General features: G+C 46.7%; 1 protein-coding gene across 1 annotated transcript in view; it reads right to left on the bottom strand.

Annotated features, from left to right (window-relative positions):
* LOC142578452 (acetylcholinesterase-1-like) overlaps nt 1-16,709 on the bottom strand; it is a 58,427-nt gene that overhangs the window by 18,635 nt on the left and 23,083 nt on the right. The window contains exon 5 of the mRNA XM_075687833.1: nt 6,844-7,051. Within this exon, the coding sequence (XP_075543948.1) occupies nt 6,844-7,051 (208 nt within the window). The remainder of the gene's footprint in view (nt 1-6,843; nt 7,052-16,709) is intronic.

Here is a 16,709-nt window from a genome sequence, read left to right as displayed (position 1 = left end):
AAAATGCGTCCGACATGCCAATCCTTTTTTTTTCTTGAGAACCCGACACAGACTGTTTACGTAGGCCTAAGTGCATGTCCCATCTCTCACAATGCACATTGTTTTTATATCGCTTTAAGGCTGATAACAGTCGTCCTCTGATCCTGATTTAGCGTACAAAGTACAATGGTGCGTGGACAAAATTGCACAAAAAACAACTTTCCCCTTCGTGGACCATTTTTTAATTTCAGTTAAAACAAATGGTTCACCCTATGCTTTCCTTAGTGTCCATGTATGATGACTTCATTTGATATTTATTTACAAAAATTGAGGTCCCTCGGTTCCCCCCTTTTCTCGTTCATTACATAGTGCGCATGTCAACTGTACCAGCTTCGACATCGTTAGGTAGCACACGACGTTTCATTGGTCAGTCGAATTCTCCAAAGTTCGCGTATGCCGTGATGCCTTGGCCAAGAAAGGATATTATAGATCTGCCAGCGAGGCCTTTAGTTCTGGCTCTGGCTAGCACTGCCAGACTTAGATCTAGTTAATATATAAGAATCAAGAAAGTTTCTGGGGAAACGACAACGCGGAAGGTCATCTGCTAATGGGATCGCGCGACCAATACAAAGACCTAAGTTTGTAACCTGCCTGCGCATCAATTTTTTGTACGCTTTCGCTTTCCTTTACTTTTAATTTCCACGCTTCAAATAAAAAAAAAACTAATTGACCGTATACTTTTCTTGGTGTCGCTGACTGATGTCTTCACCTAATTAGGGCATGTTTACTGTTAGAGGAAACCATGGCATTAACAAGAACGAGGGTGGTGTTCCTATCTTCGATGCAAAAAGCATTCTTTGCCTACTTCAGCCGTTTTGAACTTCTCCATCCATCCATCCATCCATCCATCCATCCATCCGTCCGTCCATCCATTCATACAGTGGTCGTGATGTTCTTGTGGTCATTGCATCGTCATCAATCAAATTGTTTAAACCGATCGCATTGCCACCGTCACCACTCCATCGTCGTCACACAGTCATCGTCATGTCATGGCTGTCACGCCCGTCGCTTTATAATTGTCATCACTTCTGTAAGGTCATTCCATCATAGTCATGTCAACGCCTTGCTCGTTTCACCGACGACAATTCTTCTTTATTATCATGGCGTCATCGACAGTCGCTATCATGCCTTCAGACTGTTGTCGTGATGCCGCTGTGGTCCTATCATCGTCATTCCTCCAGCTACGTCATCCGACTCTTCCCATGCCGTCGCGTCATGCAGATTTTGTCGCGATAGAGTCACCGTCACGTCAATGTCAACACGCACTCATCGTCATGAATTCCTCGTCATGCGATCGTTAACCGGCTGTCGTTTCACTAGGGCCATTACATCCGTATCGTCATCCCATTGTCATCATGCCGTCGTCGTCAAACCACCCTCGCGATTAGGGCGCCCTTGTCATGCCGTCATCATCAGTCAATATCCCGCCTCCATTGTCAGACCGTCGTCATGCCATTGTGGTCATGCTGTCATCCTCCCTCCAGCTGCATCTTCTGACTCCTGTCATGTAATCGTAGTCTAGCCATCGTCATACACGTTTCGTGATAGTCACCGTGAAGCCGTTGCAACGATACACTCGTCGTCAGCCCATTGTCATCATGCCATTGTTTTGCCATCGAGTCTACTTTCTCGTCGTCACACTGACATCATAATGAATTTGGCGTCATACCATCGTCTTCATGCCATCTTAGACCCGCTGTCGTTTCACCATCGTCGTCACGTTAGTGCCGTATTCCTATTGTAGCATAATCGTCGTCGCCATACCACCATCGTCAATACTTTGACGTCATTCCTAGTTCTTCGTACTATTGTAGTGATGCTATCGACATTGATTAATGGGTATGCCGTCGTTCTCATGCCATCGTTGTCATTGCGTCTTCGTCACGACACACTGTCATGCATCTGTTGTCATACCGTCGACGCCATGCCGTTTTGGTCGTGCGATCATCGCAAGATTCGCGTTTTCATCCGGCTGGCATCGGAGAATCGTCGTCACGCCATCGTCGTCCATCTCATTGTCCCCAAGTCTTCGTCGTGATACCATCGTCATAACTTAAGAATGCACACGTTATTTTATAATGCCGTCGTCGTTATGTGCCGTAGTCGTTTGCTCGATACTATTGCTTGTTCCTCATTCCATCGTCACTCATACTCATACACTCATACAGTCGTCGTCTTGCCTCCATGCTCATGGACATCTTCGCAGGGTAGTGCCATATCGGAGTGCGGCGGTATCGGAGTATTTAGCACGTCTGAGAGTTTCCTAGATTCGTCAATGTACATAGGCGAGTATACGAAACTCTCAGATTTACCACTAGGCGTGTTAAAGAAACGGGACTTCAAAAAAATGGTCTGTCGTACATTGCTCGATAGCTATTCGTGTTGGGTTGCTGAGCACAAGGACGCGAGATTGCATCCCGGTCACGGCGGCCGCATTTCGATGGGGACGAAATGCGAAAACACCCTTGTACTTCGATGTAGGTGCACGTTAACGAACCACAAGTGGTCGAAATTTCGGGAGTCCTCCACTACAGGGTGCCTCATGATCAGAAAGTGGTTTTTGCACGTAAAACGCTATTATTTCATTTATATTCGCATTACCGTCGACAGTTATGGTGGGATGAGTTCTGTCGCAATCTTTATTTCTTGCCTGTGCTTCATGGGCCTCGCGGCAACCATGTCCTGCTTGTTGAGGAGGTATGCTTATGTGTCTGTTGCAATAAATTTCCGAATACACTTATTTGTCTGTTTCTTATTTGTCTTCTGCTCATGTTACCAATACAAATTAGTGAGATAGTATTGCTGCGAAAATATTGTTACGTGTAGCTGAAGCCCAACGGTCTTTTACAATTTATATACAGGCAAGCTAACAGAAGGACAAAATGGCGACGCTATATCAAGCCGGCTCCCGCCGCCTTCTTCTTCCTCCTCAGTGCAGCTACACTGCGGCGGCTGTTCTGTAGCATCACCCCCGGCAGCAGAAGCACCGTCCCGGTGCTGAATCTACACATCCGCGGTGAAAGGTGTGTGGTATGGCTTCAGTCTTGCCACGTGAACGATGTCACTTGCAGCAGACGATGACGCTGAGAGGTAGGCGGGGATGACTTCACACGTGACATCGGTCACTTGTCGTACCGCATGGTATGGGCCAGTGTAGCTCGACAGCAGCTTTACGGAAAGGCCCACACGTCAAATGCGTGACCATAGAAGCACCGGAGAACCCGGAGTAAAGTGCACGTCGCGATGGTGGCAATCATAGAGGCGTCCCTGATGCTCCTGTGAGGCCTCGAGACGGGTTCGGGCGAGCTGGCGCGCGTGGTCGGCGTGTGCGATCGCGTCGCGGGCGTATTCAGTGGCTCAACGTGTGGCCGAGGGCAACAAAGTGTCTAAGGGCAACGCGGGTTTTCGGCCAAATAGAAGGTAGAATGGTGAATAGCCAGCAGTGGGGTGACGCGATGAATTATACGCGAACGTCACATATGGTAAGTGAAGGTCCCAGTTGGGGTGGTCGGTCGCAACGTACTTCGAAAGCAAGTCGGTGATGGTCCGGTTGAGGCGCTCCGTTAGGCCGTTGGTCTGTGGGTGGTAGGACGTGCTGAACTTGCGCTTTGTCGAGCAGGAGCGGAGGATGTCCTCGACGACTACCGACAGAAAGCTGCGGCCATGGTCAGTGAGTAATTGGCGCGGAGCACTGTGCACTAAAATGATATCAGAGAGCAGAAAGTCACCAGCGTCAGCAGCACAACTTGTCGGGAGGGCTCTGGTGATTGCGTACCGCGTAGCCTAATCAGTAGCGACGGCGACCAATTTATTTCTTGAGCCCGAGAGAGGAAACGGTCGAAGCAGGTCTAGACCAACACGGAAAAATGGTTCTGGTGGGATGTCGATCGGCTGGAGACATCCAGCTGGAGGTGTGGAGGACTTGTTCCGGCGCTGACAGGGCTCACAAGCGGCAACGTAGCGCCGCACGAAGCGGGCGAGACCCGGCCAAAAAAATCGACGTCATAAACGGTCGTATGTGCGCGAGACGCCCAATTGCCCAGCCAAGGAAGCGTCGTGAAGTTGTTGGAGGACAGTGGGACGCAGGTGCGATGGAATTACGAGCAGATGGTCAAGGCCGTGTGGATCGAGTTTGCGGCGGTATAATGCCCCCTCCTTAAGGAGAAACATACAGCGAGAGGCGTCGCCTGGCGTTGATTCCAGATGGTCAATGAGGGCTCGTAATGAAGGATCACGGCATTGCTCGTTGCCGATTTCAAGCAACTGGGACACAGAGAAAACGCAAGCGATGGCCTCCGCATCAGCAGCTTCGTCGACGGGGTAGCGGGACAAACAATCGACATCCTGATGGAAGCGTCCCGTCTTATATACCACGGAGAAGGTATATTCTTGCAGGCGTAACGACCAGCGTGCGATTAGTCCCGTGGGGTCCTTAAGCGAGGACAGCCAGCAGAGCGCGTATTGATCAGTGATGACACAGAAAGGGCGTCCGTACAAGTATGGACGAAACTTCGCAACAGCCCACACAAGAGGGAGGTACTCGCACTCTCTGATTGAGTAATTGTGCTCGGCGGGTGATAGAAGTCGGCTGGCATAGGCTATAACGCGGTCATGTCCGCGCTGGCGTTGTGCTAACACTGCTCCTATGCCGTGACCACTGGCATCAGTTGGAACTTCCGTTGAGGCAGACGAGTCAAAGTGGGCCAGAATTGGAGGCGTGGCAAGGAGAGTAGTGAGCTGCGAAAAAGATGCGGCATGGTCAGGTCCCCAAGAAAATGGGGCGTCATTCTTCAAGAGGTCGGTAAGTGGACGTGCGATGGTCGCAAAATCCTTCACAAAGCGTCGGAAATAAGAGCACAGCCCTACTAAACTACGAACGTCCTTGGTAGACTTCGGAACAAGAAAGTTCGTAACGGCGCGAATTTCGTCCGGATCAGGTCTCACGCCTCTGGCGTCCACGAGGTGTCCCAGGACGGTGATTTGGCGGCGAGCGAAGTGACATTTTGACGAGTTCAGCTGGAGACCGGCGTGGCGGAACACGTCAAGAATCGATGAAAGACGGTCTAGATGCGTGTCAAATGTGGACGAATAAACGATGACGTTGTCCAGATAGCAATATATCGTTTCGGCCTCAGGATCAAATGAATTTCAGGAAATAAAATTATTAGTTATTGAGCAGAGAGTTTTAACAATGCAGGTATTTGTTAACGCTGTGCTTAGCATGTGCGAAACACTGCTGTTATTCTTCACATTTCTCAAGTCCCCCAACACAAATAACGCAACTTGCTAAAACATCTTTAGAGCTTAATGGGAAGTTCTCCTGCTGTTTCAACACCTCTAGGGCTGTCAGAAAAAAAATCTGGAATGCAGCGGCTCGTGTTACCATCTTTCAGAACTGACCGGGGTGACAGCATTGAAAGAGGCAAACGCTTGTAAAACGCTCATGCTCTTAAATGCCTCACCCAAGCCCCAAATTCTTCCATTGAACGCTTATTTGAAGGAGCATGTATTTGTTTAGAGTATTTCTTGCAATGTGCCATGACAAACTTTTCAAAGATAGCACCTCTACATCCTACAGAAGGTGGAACAATGTATGCGAGCTTATGGGCCGTCCAACAATTACATTTGCCCTGTAGATCGAACGTCGGTCTGGCCTTTCTTAAGCGGTAGCTTTATCCCGGGGCCAGCTCCGATCGCTGTGCTCAAATACATGTCGAACCTAGAATTTTGAACCTAACGATGGATCCATCGAGTTGACTAAAATTTTTTTCGTTGAAGAGTTATGGTTAGGTTTTATCTAATGTAGGAAAGATAATGTTCATTTCGGGCCTAAAATGGATCACGATTCAGTGTTCAAATTCTTGTTTAAAAAATTCCTGCTTACGGTTTACAAATACGCAACCTTGCACAAAACAACAAATGTCCCATTTCTTAAAAGGTAACAGCTCGAGCGTCTAAATAAGCAAGCTTTCTATATGATTTCCCAGCTTACTCAAATGCATCACATTGTTCACAAGCGTTTTTCAAATGTCCCGCATGCAAATATCCTGGATACGAACTTTTTAACTCAGCAATAAAAAATGATATCAAAATAATGTAAGCTGCACCTAATCACACATCTAAAGCACACTCATTGGAAGTATTACACAGCCATCAGAAATTTGATTAGGCGCACTTTACAGAATTTTGATGTTTTTCATTGCTGAGTTCAAAAGTTGCAGTAGTTGACAAGGCACATTTGATTGCTTATTTTGTTACTGAATTATTCGCAATGAGAGAAAACTTTCTTAAGGCCATTGACTGCCTACTTCAAAAATCTACTTCTGAAAGTCATTGAATTCAAGCTTTGTTTGAATGCAGGAAAGCATCTTGTTCGTTGCAACGATTGCTGACAAAATGGTTACTTCTTTACCATGTATTTAGATGAGAGGCCCTGACTTAAAGCTTCCTCAAAACATCTTGGGCCAATTAAAATACTGCGATGGAATTGAGTCCCACGGCAACTTTCGACGTCGATGGAAGCGTCGAGTATCAGTCCTCATACTTCGTCCTTTACCAGCACACATATCATTGCTCGCCCGCATTGCCTCATGATAAGCGAATAACGGGAATGACCAAAATTTTCCAGAACAACAAAGAAAATAAGCATACGACGTTTTCGAGCGCTTGTAGTGCCACGAGAAGCTGCGGTGTAAAACGGTAACCAACTGCGTTTCCTTCGCGCAGACACGACATGATTGGGCTATTTTTTTTTTCCTTTTCAGCATACTGCCTTTGATCTTATGCGTCACTTATATAGCGCACCTTCACTGTACTAGCCATCTTGATCGGCAAGTCAGGCAGCAGCTGGCCGAAAGTCGGGAAGAACTGGGGGCGGACGGGCCGGCCAAAGTCCAACGCATTGGCTACGTTCTGAAGACACGTCAGCGGGGAGCTCACGTTACCGCACGTGACATGTCGCGACGCCTCTTCTAGCAGCAGTTGCCGGCAATAAGTGGTGCTGTCGGGGTACCTGTGCAGGGAACCACGCGTAACTTGGGTAAATATAAGGCCCACACACAAGACCAAAATGTATTGGCGAATTCACCGTAATCTTCTTGCCGAAATTTTGCACTTTCAGTGCGGCAAGCAGACCTGCATGAAGGAGCACGTTTGCCCCTGGGTGGGTGCTGCATGTAAAAATGGCCGCGGAAAACACCTCGTTCATGTGCAATGATGAATAATTTCTTCCCTGAGCGAATAAAGCGTGTTTACCATGTTTAACCAAACATAGTGGGGCACCCGAAGCGTAGCACAGGGTTTATGTACGTACACGAGGAACTACATCGAGGCGAAAGCTTTTGGTGCCGCATGGGTCGAAAATTACGATGTCCGGAGTTATCGAGCCAAAATTTATGTCACCAGAATTCATAGGCAGTCCAATCCTCGATCTTTGGTAGGAGTCGAACCCTTGATCTTTGGTGTTAATGAAAGTGAGGTTAATCGAGCCACACTTAATCAAGGTAAAGTTGAGTAAGGCACCCCAACCTATGACCTTTGGTGGCAGTCACCCATAACCTTTTGTGTTACTTAGGGTGAAATTAATCAAGGCAGAATTAATCAAGACACTCGTACCCACGACTTTTGGTGAGAGCCGAACCAGTGACCACTCTTGGTATTTACGGCGAAATTACCTAAAGGAGCGTTAATTAAAGTGTAGTTATCTAGGGACTCAGTACTCACGCACGGCCTATGGTGGGAGAAAAGAAGTAATAGGAAGTGACACGTATACAACTGAGAATCTCCACTAATTTAATGAATGTGTCGTGAGTGCGAAGGCTTTCACGTTCATCCTATTTAACGCATGCTAACGTGACTGTCAACTTTTTTTGTAGTCGTCATGAGTTAGACTTTCTTTAGCATGAAATTATTTGAGCTGCCATTGTCCGTGACCTTCGAGCCACCTTGAGCCAAAAGCGAGAGCCGCTATCCGGGCACTCATACGAGAACATCCGGGCAAGTTGACAAGGAAATTTGTTCACCCGTAGGCACGCATACAGCTGTGCTACGAACGTAATGTACAATATAAGGTATAGCACATGTAACACATCGTACTTGATCTAAACAAAACAGATTAGGAAATGAAATAATAAATGGCGTCTGCTTAGTGGTGAAAACAAAACGAGACAATCCGGGCAACCAATCAAAACTTTGAAGATGCGATCTCTGGCATTCAACCTTTATAGAGGACCGCATTACAAAAGCTAGTTACTGCCCAAACTAGTTGCAAAAAATATTGCTTGCGAGTTCTTCCTAGTGTTTTTTTCGCAATATCGCTCAAGCAATGGCTTCTAGTACGCTGAAGTTCTCTTTGTAATTTCCAACAGCGACGTTGAAAACGCAGATAAAGGGCACTCTGCACTTCCTTGCCATCTTTTTCCGTCGAGCGCCGAATTCCAGCGGCCCACGAGCTCCGCGGCGCGGGCTTTGGGCCATCTCGAGAAATGGCGCCACGCTGCGTGGCACCTCCTGCATGCGCTTCCACACGCCGCGTTGGCTTAGCGGTTGTGGTATTGCGCTGATAAGCACGAGGTTGCGAGATCAAATGCCGGCAGCGGTGACCGCATTTAGATGGAGGCGAAATGCAAGAAGGCCGGTGGTCCTGTGCATTGCGGGCAGGCTAAAGGTTTCCTGGTGGTCAAAATTAATCCCAATTCTCCCACCACGGCGTGCCTCATAATGAAATCGTGGTTTCGGCACGTAACACCTCAAAATTGAAATCATTCTTCCTCTATCGCGGCCGCGGCGGCCGCATGTCAGTGGGACTGAAATGTGAAAACACCCATGTACTTATATTTAGCTGCGCGTTAAAGAACCACAGGTAACCCCTCTACGGCGTGCCTTATAATCAGAAAACGGTTTTACCACGTCAAATCACATAATTTAATTTTTTTACATTCTTTTTATAGTGGTACAGCGCGCTCTGGGGGGGGGGGGGGTCTCCCTGTCGGCTTTCGCTGCCCGTTGTGCGGCCTTCAGCAGGTATTTTTTATTCTTCTCGCTGGGCAGAGTTCATGTGAACCAGGGCATAGTAGGGCATGTCGCGATGTGGTGTGTTGGGTGTGCCGTTGCGTCCATTTTCAGATTGTGGCTAGTATAATTTCCAACCAATCTGCTTTGATGGTTGCGATATCGTGCTTACGTCTACTCTGAATTGCTGTACAGCCAACATTTTTTTTACTTTGAGAGCTGAGCGCATAGGGGCCCATTTCTGCGGCAAGCTTCGGCGTCGTATCTCGTAACCTAGCGAACGAGCGCAGCGAAGGAGGAGGCGAGGGACGGCGATAGCAAAAAGAACGGGAGCAGAAAAGCGGCGGAGGAGGGTGCAGCAGAAGCATGAGTCGGAAAGCGGAAGGAGGAGGTTATGACGAAAGCATCACAAGCGAAGTGCCGCCAAGACGGACTCTGCAGCGACGACGGCTACGAGATGGCGCCACAGTAGCGCGCATCGCCTGTGCACCAAAGCATTGTATGAGCCGAGCTCTGTTTACGGCGGCTGATGTGAACCGCACCTACGCTTCACCCACGTCCTGCCTCTAGCAATATCTTGATTGGCGAGGCAATCGCGCCACACTTCGTTCCGTTTGCAATGAGCCGCACGAGACAGATAGTCCGCGCCAGCCATGATATCGCGAAATGAAAGCACATATATAGCTGCGCTTAAATTTCGCATTACATAATATGGTAATCGTAGGTGATTTTATTAACATGAAACATCTTTGAAACCTTCCTAGCCACTTTCTAAAGTCGTATTTGACGAAATGATTTAATTTTATCATTTATATATTTTTACCGTACTATCCACGCCCTTTATTTTGATATCCTTGTGAAGAGGAACGATGCTCGAGCTCGAGGAAAGATACTCGAGCATGCATATGACGCGTCCACAAATGGCGCCATTTTGAGCCTTGCTAGACGCAATCAGAGCTAAATTTAGAAATGCGGGCGCCGTTCAGAGAGGCGTAAGGTTGTCCATCCGACCAGGATTGGTTATGCGTGACAGAGCAGACTATGGCACAGTAGGCATAATTTATGAGCCCCAAACTGGCCGTTCAACAGAGGATATAAGACCTGCAAGTATGCATGCAGAAAATGCACGCTTGGTCACCTATAACCCCTGCATTTGACAAGTAGGACCCAGAAATGACGTGAAGAGACCGGGTCAACTGGGCAGTGGGTTTTCGAACCCATTTGAGCAGGCGAGATGCATCCGTCTCCACAGGGAGCACAAGGGTACAAGGTTAGAGAGAAGCGCAGGAGCCACAACGATCTGCTAGTGCGGCGGGTTCGAGCATCGAAAGGCAGCCTTAAGTCTTGTGGACGAACTCACTACGAGAAACAAACGGGCCCACTACGAATATGGAGCGAGCCCGATTGAACAATTTGACTGCAAGGCCCCCACTATCTGTAACATAAGTAAGACTTGTAAGCATTCTAATATTTAAATGCATTTACCTTGTGTATTTGGTTACGTCATTTCTGTACCTTAGCCCCGTACACCATTTGCAGCACACACAAGAAGTCTCATGTGTTCAACCCCGGGTCTGTTGTTGGTACAGCCTAGCCAATCATTCACAGATGTGATTAGTTTAGTAATATGAGTTACACATTTCTCTTTCAATTTTTGAGGGGCTAAACGAGGCGCTCCGCAACCGGAGGGCAGTGCGGACAGCCGACCTTACAGGTTCTAAAGAAGTGGGGGCATGCCCTCAAGCTAAAAGCTGTTACGACCCCCCCCCCCCCCCTCCTTTTCGTCCCTACCACCAACCGCGATGCTTTTGATTTGTTAAAGGCTGCTCTCTTTCTTCAACAAACGAAGCAATATTTTTTAGAAGCTTGTGACTTTTGAGACTGCCGTTGTCGGCGATTTCCTGTGTCAAGACGCTGCCTGTTTTTGTCTGGTACAACATATCTTTCATCCCAAAGTGGTTCTCTAGAAAAGGAAGGCTGGCGTCCTGCACTGCGCTTCATCAGAGGTCGTTGATGAAGCTTAGCAGGGTTGTGAGCGACATGTTTGATTTCCTTAAAATACGCTTTCCTAAAGGAGCAGGCGCGCATTTGGAGAACTCAACAGAGTTTGCGAACATCGCAACTGCATGCTGAGTTCTTGCCTCCTGAAAATCGGAATGAGGTGACAGTTTGTTATCATTTGAAAAATGTAGGAAATCCCTTTTATATATCGTACTTAAATTAACCCGCGACCCGCAAACTGCGCCCGGACACCTGAATTAAGCACACATTAAGTCAATCAAGCATTTTCTTTGTCTTTACTACTAAATTCTTCTTTTATGAAAATATGTAACATATAGCAATCAATATATATATATATATATATATATATATATATATATATATATATATATATATATATATATATATATATATATATATATATATATGCAGAGAGAGTGAGATGAACTACACGATGCGACATGAGCCCGCAGACGTCCACCCCACACGCCAGATATACTTCCGGAATCACTGGAATACAATATATTTAGGCTGTACAGCATGCTCACAAATACCAGATGAAGTTTCTACCATTTAGGCAATAAAACTGAAAAAAAAACTTCATGCAGGAAGATATCAAGGATGATTATTTATACAAGGGAATAGCCGGGCCTGCCGTCAACGAGCGTTCACCCAATATTTGCCATAGAAAATGTTCCCTTCAGTATTCCATGCAACTTAGTCTCAACGTTCTGTCTCAACGCGAGAATGATGGTGTTCTGTCACTTGTTCTTGTGCTTCTTCTGGTCATTGACGCCAAAATATGCCAAATGGCTACTTTCGTCCGCTTGCCTGGTGAACCCGCCATGCACGGGGTCCACTAACCTCATTTGCTGCAGAAGATGGTGCATTTCTTCAGCATTCTGGGCAGCATCTGTCGTGAGTAGTTATACATTCGCCCCACTCACACAGTGCTGAACCGCGTGACCTCGCGTGTTCGGTGTGGAGCATTGACAGTGTTCACTTCGGGACAAGAATGACAATTGCGGTGGTGCCTACTGTAGTAATTGAAATGTTCTTGAAGATGCCACCAAAGCATTTCCTAACACAATAACAACTGCATAACTGCCGCGTGCCGAGAAAGCGCGTCATCGACATGGTGCACACGTGACGTCGTTGCCTATTACAGAGCGCGAAATCACGCGACTTCGCGCTACAGCAATTGGAGACAGTGCGCGCCGCAGTGGAAGGGCCAACGTAATGCTTGCGCGCCACACCACGTCGATCGCGCGTGTGTGAAAAGGGAATCACGATTTATCCTCAAGCGGCTATGTCATTCGGTAAGATTCGGAAAATTTTAATGTTGGAGGCTGAACAAGTCCTTGCCTTTAAGCTGCCTTCGCGGCGTTCTGGCGTCTCGATTACCAAATTAATATCTGAGATTTTAAGGGCACTAGCCACTGTATGATCATGAGGCACGCTCTTATGAGGAACCTCGAATAATTTTGGACACCTGGGGGTCACACTGGGGTTTTAAATCATAGGTGACGAAAATTTCCAGTGAAGAAGCCCTCAAATCAACTATAAGTTTGAGACCGCTTTTCTTCGCCGGGAAGGAAAATGCCTCGCTTTCCGTAGGCCAATCGGACCACGGGGTTACGATAGTCAGGGAAGTAAAACGGGCGAAAGCAGTTGTTGTTCGTGAACACAAATTTGCCGATCTCGCAACATGGCACAGGCATAACAACCCTTATGGAAATGAACAATGAGTTTCTGTAGAGAACGCCATGTGTTTCTAATGTAACATCAGACATTCGTAAGAAATCCATCGTGTAATGTTTTTTCGCATCACAAGTACATCAGAGACTCTAATGACAATGCATCTGATGATTTCTGATGAGAACAGTATACAGCTTTTTTGTGTTATTGATAATGTCAAAGTACATCATATATGAATGTGCACGTTGCTAAGTCGTGAAAAATTATTTCTAATGCGAGAGCATTAAATGGCTCATGAGGCGGAAAATCGGGCATTGTCGGCATGAGCACACGATGTACAAACAGGTTACAAACTCGCAAACTTGCATGGGATTCGAACCCACTATCTATGGTGGTAATTAAGGCTACGAACACACGACCTTTGGTATTGATTGAGACAGTTAATTAAGATAGAGCTAATAAAGGCACTGGAACACGCGACCTTTGGTGGGAGTAGAGCCCACGACCCTTGCTGTTAATAAATGCAATGTTACTTAGGACACAGCTGATTATTATATAGTTAATTAAGGCATTCGTACCCACGACCTTTCGTGGTAATGAAGGCGACTTTAAGGCACAGTTCCGATACAGTTATTTAAGGCCCTCCAACCCATGACCTTTGTTAATGAAGGCAATGCTAATTAAGGCACTCGAACCCATGACCTTGGGTAGGAATCGAACTCACGACCTTTCTTGTTAATAAAAGTGAAGTTAATTTAGGTACTGTTAATTAAGATATAGTCAATTTAGCCACTCGAAGCCATGATCTTGTGTGGAGTCGTGCCCACGAACATTGGTGTTAATGAAGGCGATGTTTATGTCAGTTAATTAGGATATAATTAATTAAAGCACTCGGGCCCACGACTATTGGTGGGGGTCGAACCCATGACCATGATTGTTAATGAATACGATGTTAATTAAGCTACCGTTAATTAGGAGATAATTAATTCAGGCACTCGGACCCATGACCTGGGGTGGGAATCGAAGCCTGGGCCTTTGGTGTGAGTGGTTTAGATTCATCCTTGGGGGCAGTCTAAGAAACAAAAATAAAGAAAACGATATAAGACAGCGTGAGCGCCGAGTACTCTGGAAATAATTCCGATTTATCAGGGCTAGGCACAAAGCAGCGACGTCATTTTCTTTTCTTTTGAAAGAGCACTCTGAGTTCGTGTTTCCCCGTTATCACTTTTGGTAAACAGTGCAAACCTATAGTGTATGCCTTGTTCTGCGTAGTTTGGTTTCTCGGCTGTGTTACTTGTCTTTAAGTGGCAACCGACAATTGTGCAGATTGACATGAGCATGATAAAGAAAACTGCGCGTAAGCGGCAGCGTCTATTTGCTGGAACACACTGTAGTACTTCGTTGAGAGCGCATCGTACGCCAGCGCACATCTCTGGCACATACCACATAGGCCAAATGGATGCTGCCGAGACATGTGGGTATTGTGAGGAATCTTCGTGGGTCGCACGATCAACACAGAAGGCGCGGACGACAGGAGTGCTTCCCGCGCACATTAAACACACTAACACGAAAGCATTATACGGACGACAGGGGTGTAAGCTGCGCCACACGAGCAAATTTGATGCTTTCCGTCTGGCACTGTTGCAACGGGCACTGAAACATCACATACTGCCCATATGGCCCTCGGAGATCGCGTCAATGATGTCTGAGGCTATACAGTTGATGTGAACGGCAGCATGAACTTAGTTAAAATGAAGTGATGGCGCAGGTAGCACGGGGAGCAGCGAAATGCGTAATTCACAGGCTTTCAGAGAGGTGGCCTAAGTGCAAATTGTTCGAATGACGCCACAGCGGCGGCTTTCTATAGGTTGTATTCGCTGACGACACGCCCACGCTGCCGCACGGGCTGATGGGAAGGGCGTGAGCTGGTTCCGCTTCCAGTGCGCTATGATTTCGGCCCTTTTGGGAAGCTGGTCGGTTCGCGGAGAATGCAGTAGCAGTGAGTCGCAGCAATCATGGTAAATTGCGCGGTTTATGGACGCAGCAATAAGTCATGGCGAAAAAACAGCGAGAAAACAAACGAGGTTACGTTCTATGGAGTGCCTTCAGTCATCTACAACCAATGCAGCAGGACGCAAGAATTGTCGGAAAGGCGTCGTGACGAGTGGTTTCGCCGCATTCGTCGCGCTGACATCGGCAAAAATTCTCTCAACTACAAAGTGTGCGGTGTTCATTTCATTTCTGGTAAGTGCCAGTTTACATTCTAAACGTTGCACTTAAGTGTGTTTTATGCTTGAGCACGAGTGTGTTTGTTGCCGCGTCACCAAGCAGCTTGAAAAAGGGCAGTTAATGTTGTGGTGCTCCGACGTTTACGCTTGCATAACCGCTTTTTTTATGGAGGTAGGCGACCTTATAGTGTGTGTACTGCCATCGCGCGCGGTCACAGCTGAATTGTTTCAGCTCCACGTAGTAATTCTTGAGCACGCCTGTGCTGCCGCGTCACCAAGCAGCTTTGAAAAGGGCAGTTAAAACTTGCGGTATTCCGATGTTTACACTTGCATAACCGCTTTTTTTTTATTCTCGTAGGCGGCGTTAATGTACACTGCCTACGTGCGCGCCTGTATTGTTTAACCCCCACGCATTTTAGCCTTGAGCAAGTGTGCGTTGTCGCGTCACCATGCAGCTTAGAAAAGGGCACTTAAACGTGTGGCACTCCGGATATTCACGCTTTCTTAACCGCCATTTTATTGACGTAGGCGACGTTAATTTGTGCTGTCAGCGTGTACGGGCACAGCTGAATTGTTTAGGGTCGCTTGCGACGTCTTTTGTAAAAAGCTGTTGTTTGGACATTTCTGTGTGACCTTGACATCTTCCTGCAAGACACGGTGCTGACATGCACGCCTGTATTTTTGTAACTTGCAGGAAAGCCATCTTTTTTGATGGACGAGACAGACCTAGACTGGGCACGAAGTTAGGGCATGCAATAAGTGCTACAGATCTTGCGGAGGGCAGGTATGGCATGCCCTTTACTCGCTTTTGCTTTCTCCTACAACTTGAGCAACAATAAAGTATTGCTCTCGCGATAATATTGGCGCATTATGCATCGCTGCAAGTTTTTAGCAAGTCCAGCAATGCACTATAAAGGTTGCGCAATAGTTATCATAAATGAAAGTATTTTTTTCTTGTGATTCGTTAGCTGCTGTGATGAAAGTACATTGTAATTGTAATAGTACTTTACTGTATACAGTACAGTACAATACAGTACTGTAGTACTGTATTGTACTGTGATGAAAGTACATTGTATATTGTAATACAATGTAATTTCACACACTTTAAACTCATCAACGCGGGTGCTTTAGTAGAAGGAATGCACGAGGTAGCCACAGTGGTGGCTTACCCTCATTGCCGTCGAACGAGAATCCGATACAGCCGGATGATTTGACGACAGACGAGATTGTTACCGCCGATGTTACTGTATCAATTCACGGCCACGACATGATGCCGCTAAGCCGCATCATTTGTCTCCATGCATATTTCTGTGTTTCTTTAATTCATATTGTGCTTTGTCTGTTGATAAATCTGCACAGCAGGTGGACTTCGTGTACAATAAGCTAGCTTCTGGATTGACTACGTATGCGTGTTTGCTGTGTTGATACGAGTGCCATAGAGCTTTGACAACAACTACATAGCACATTCTATTGCTTCGCACTGTTACGTTCGCTTGAAATTTGATTTCATTTCGTTGCACGACTCTTTTACCTAATAATAACGAAGTGTATCTTGCGCTATGTATATCTAGGTGTTGTGTAATTGTTGTGAGCTCGTTCAGCGCCGTGAAGTCGATGCCGATAATGGGGCGGCGTAAGTACTGTAAGTGTGTGCGCCAACATGATGAGATTAGCAATTAATAACTAAAGATTCAATAACGAAATCCAGCAGAACCCATTTCGTGATGAATGTTG

This window comes from Dermacentor variabilis, chromosome 4 (assembly GCF_050947875.1).
Source record: "Dermacentor variabilis isolate Ectoservices chromosome 4, ASM5094787v1, whole genome shotgun sequence".
NCBI lineage: Eukaryota > Metazoa > Arthropoda > Arachnida > Ixodida > Ixodidae > Dermacentor > Dermacentor variabilis.
This window is presented reverse-complemented; position numbering and strand designations above follow the sequence as displayed.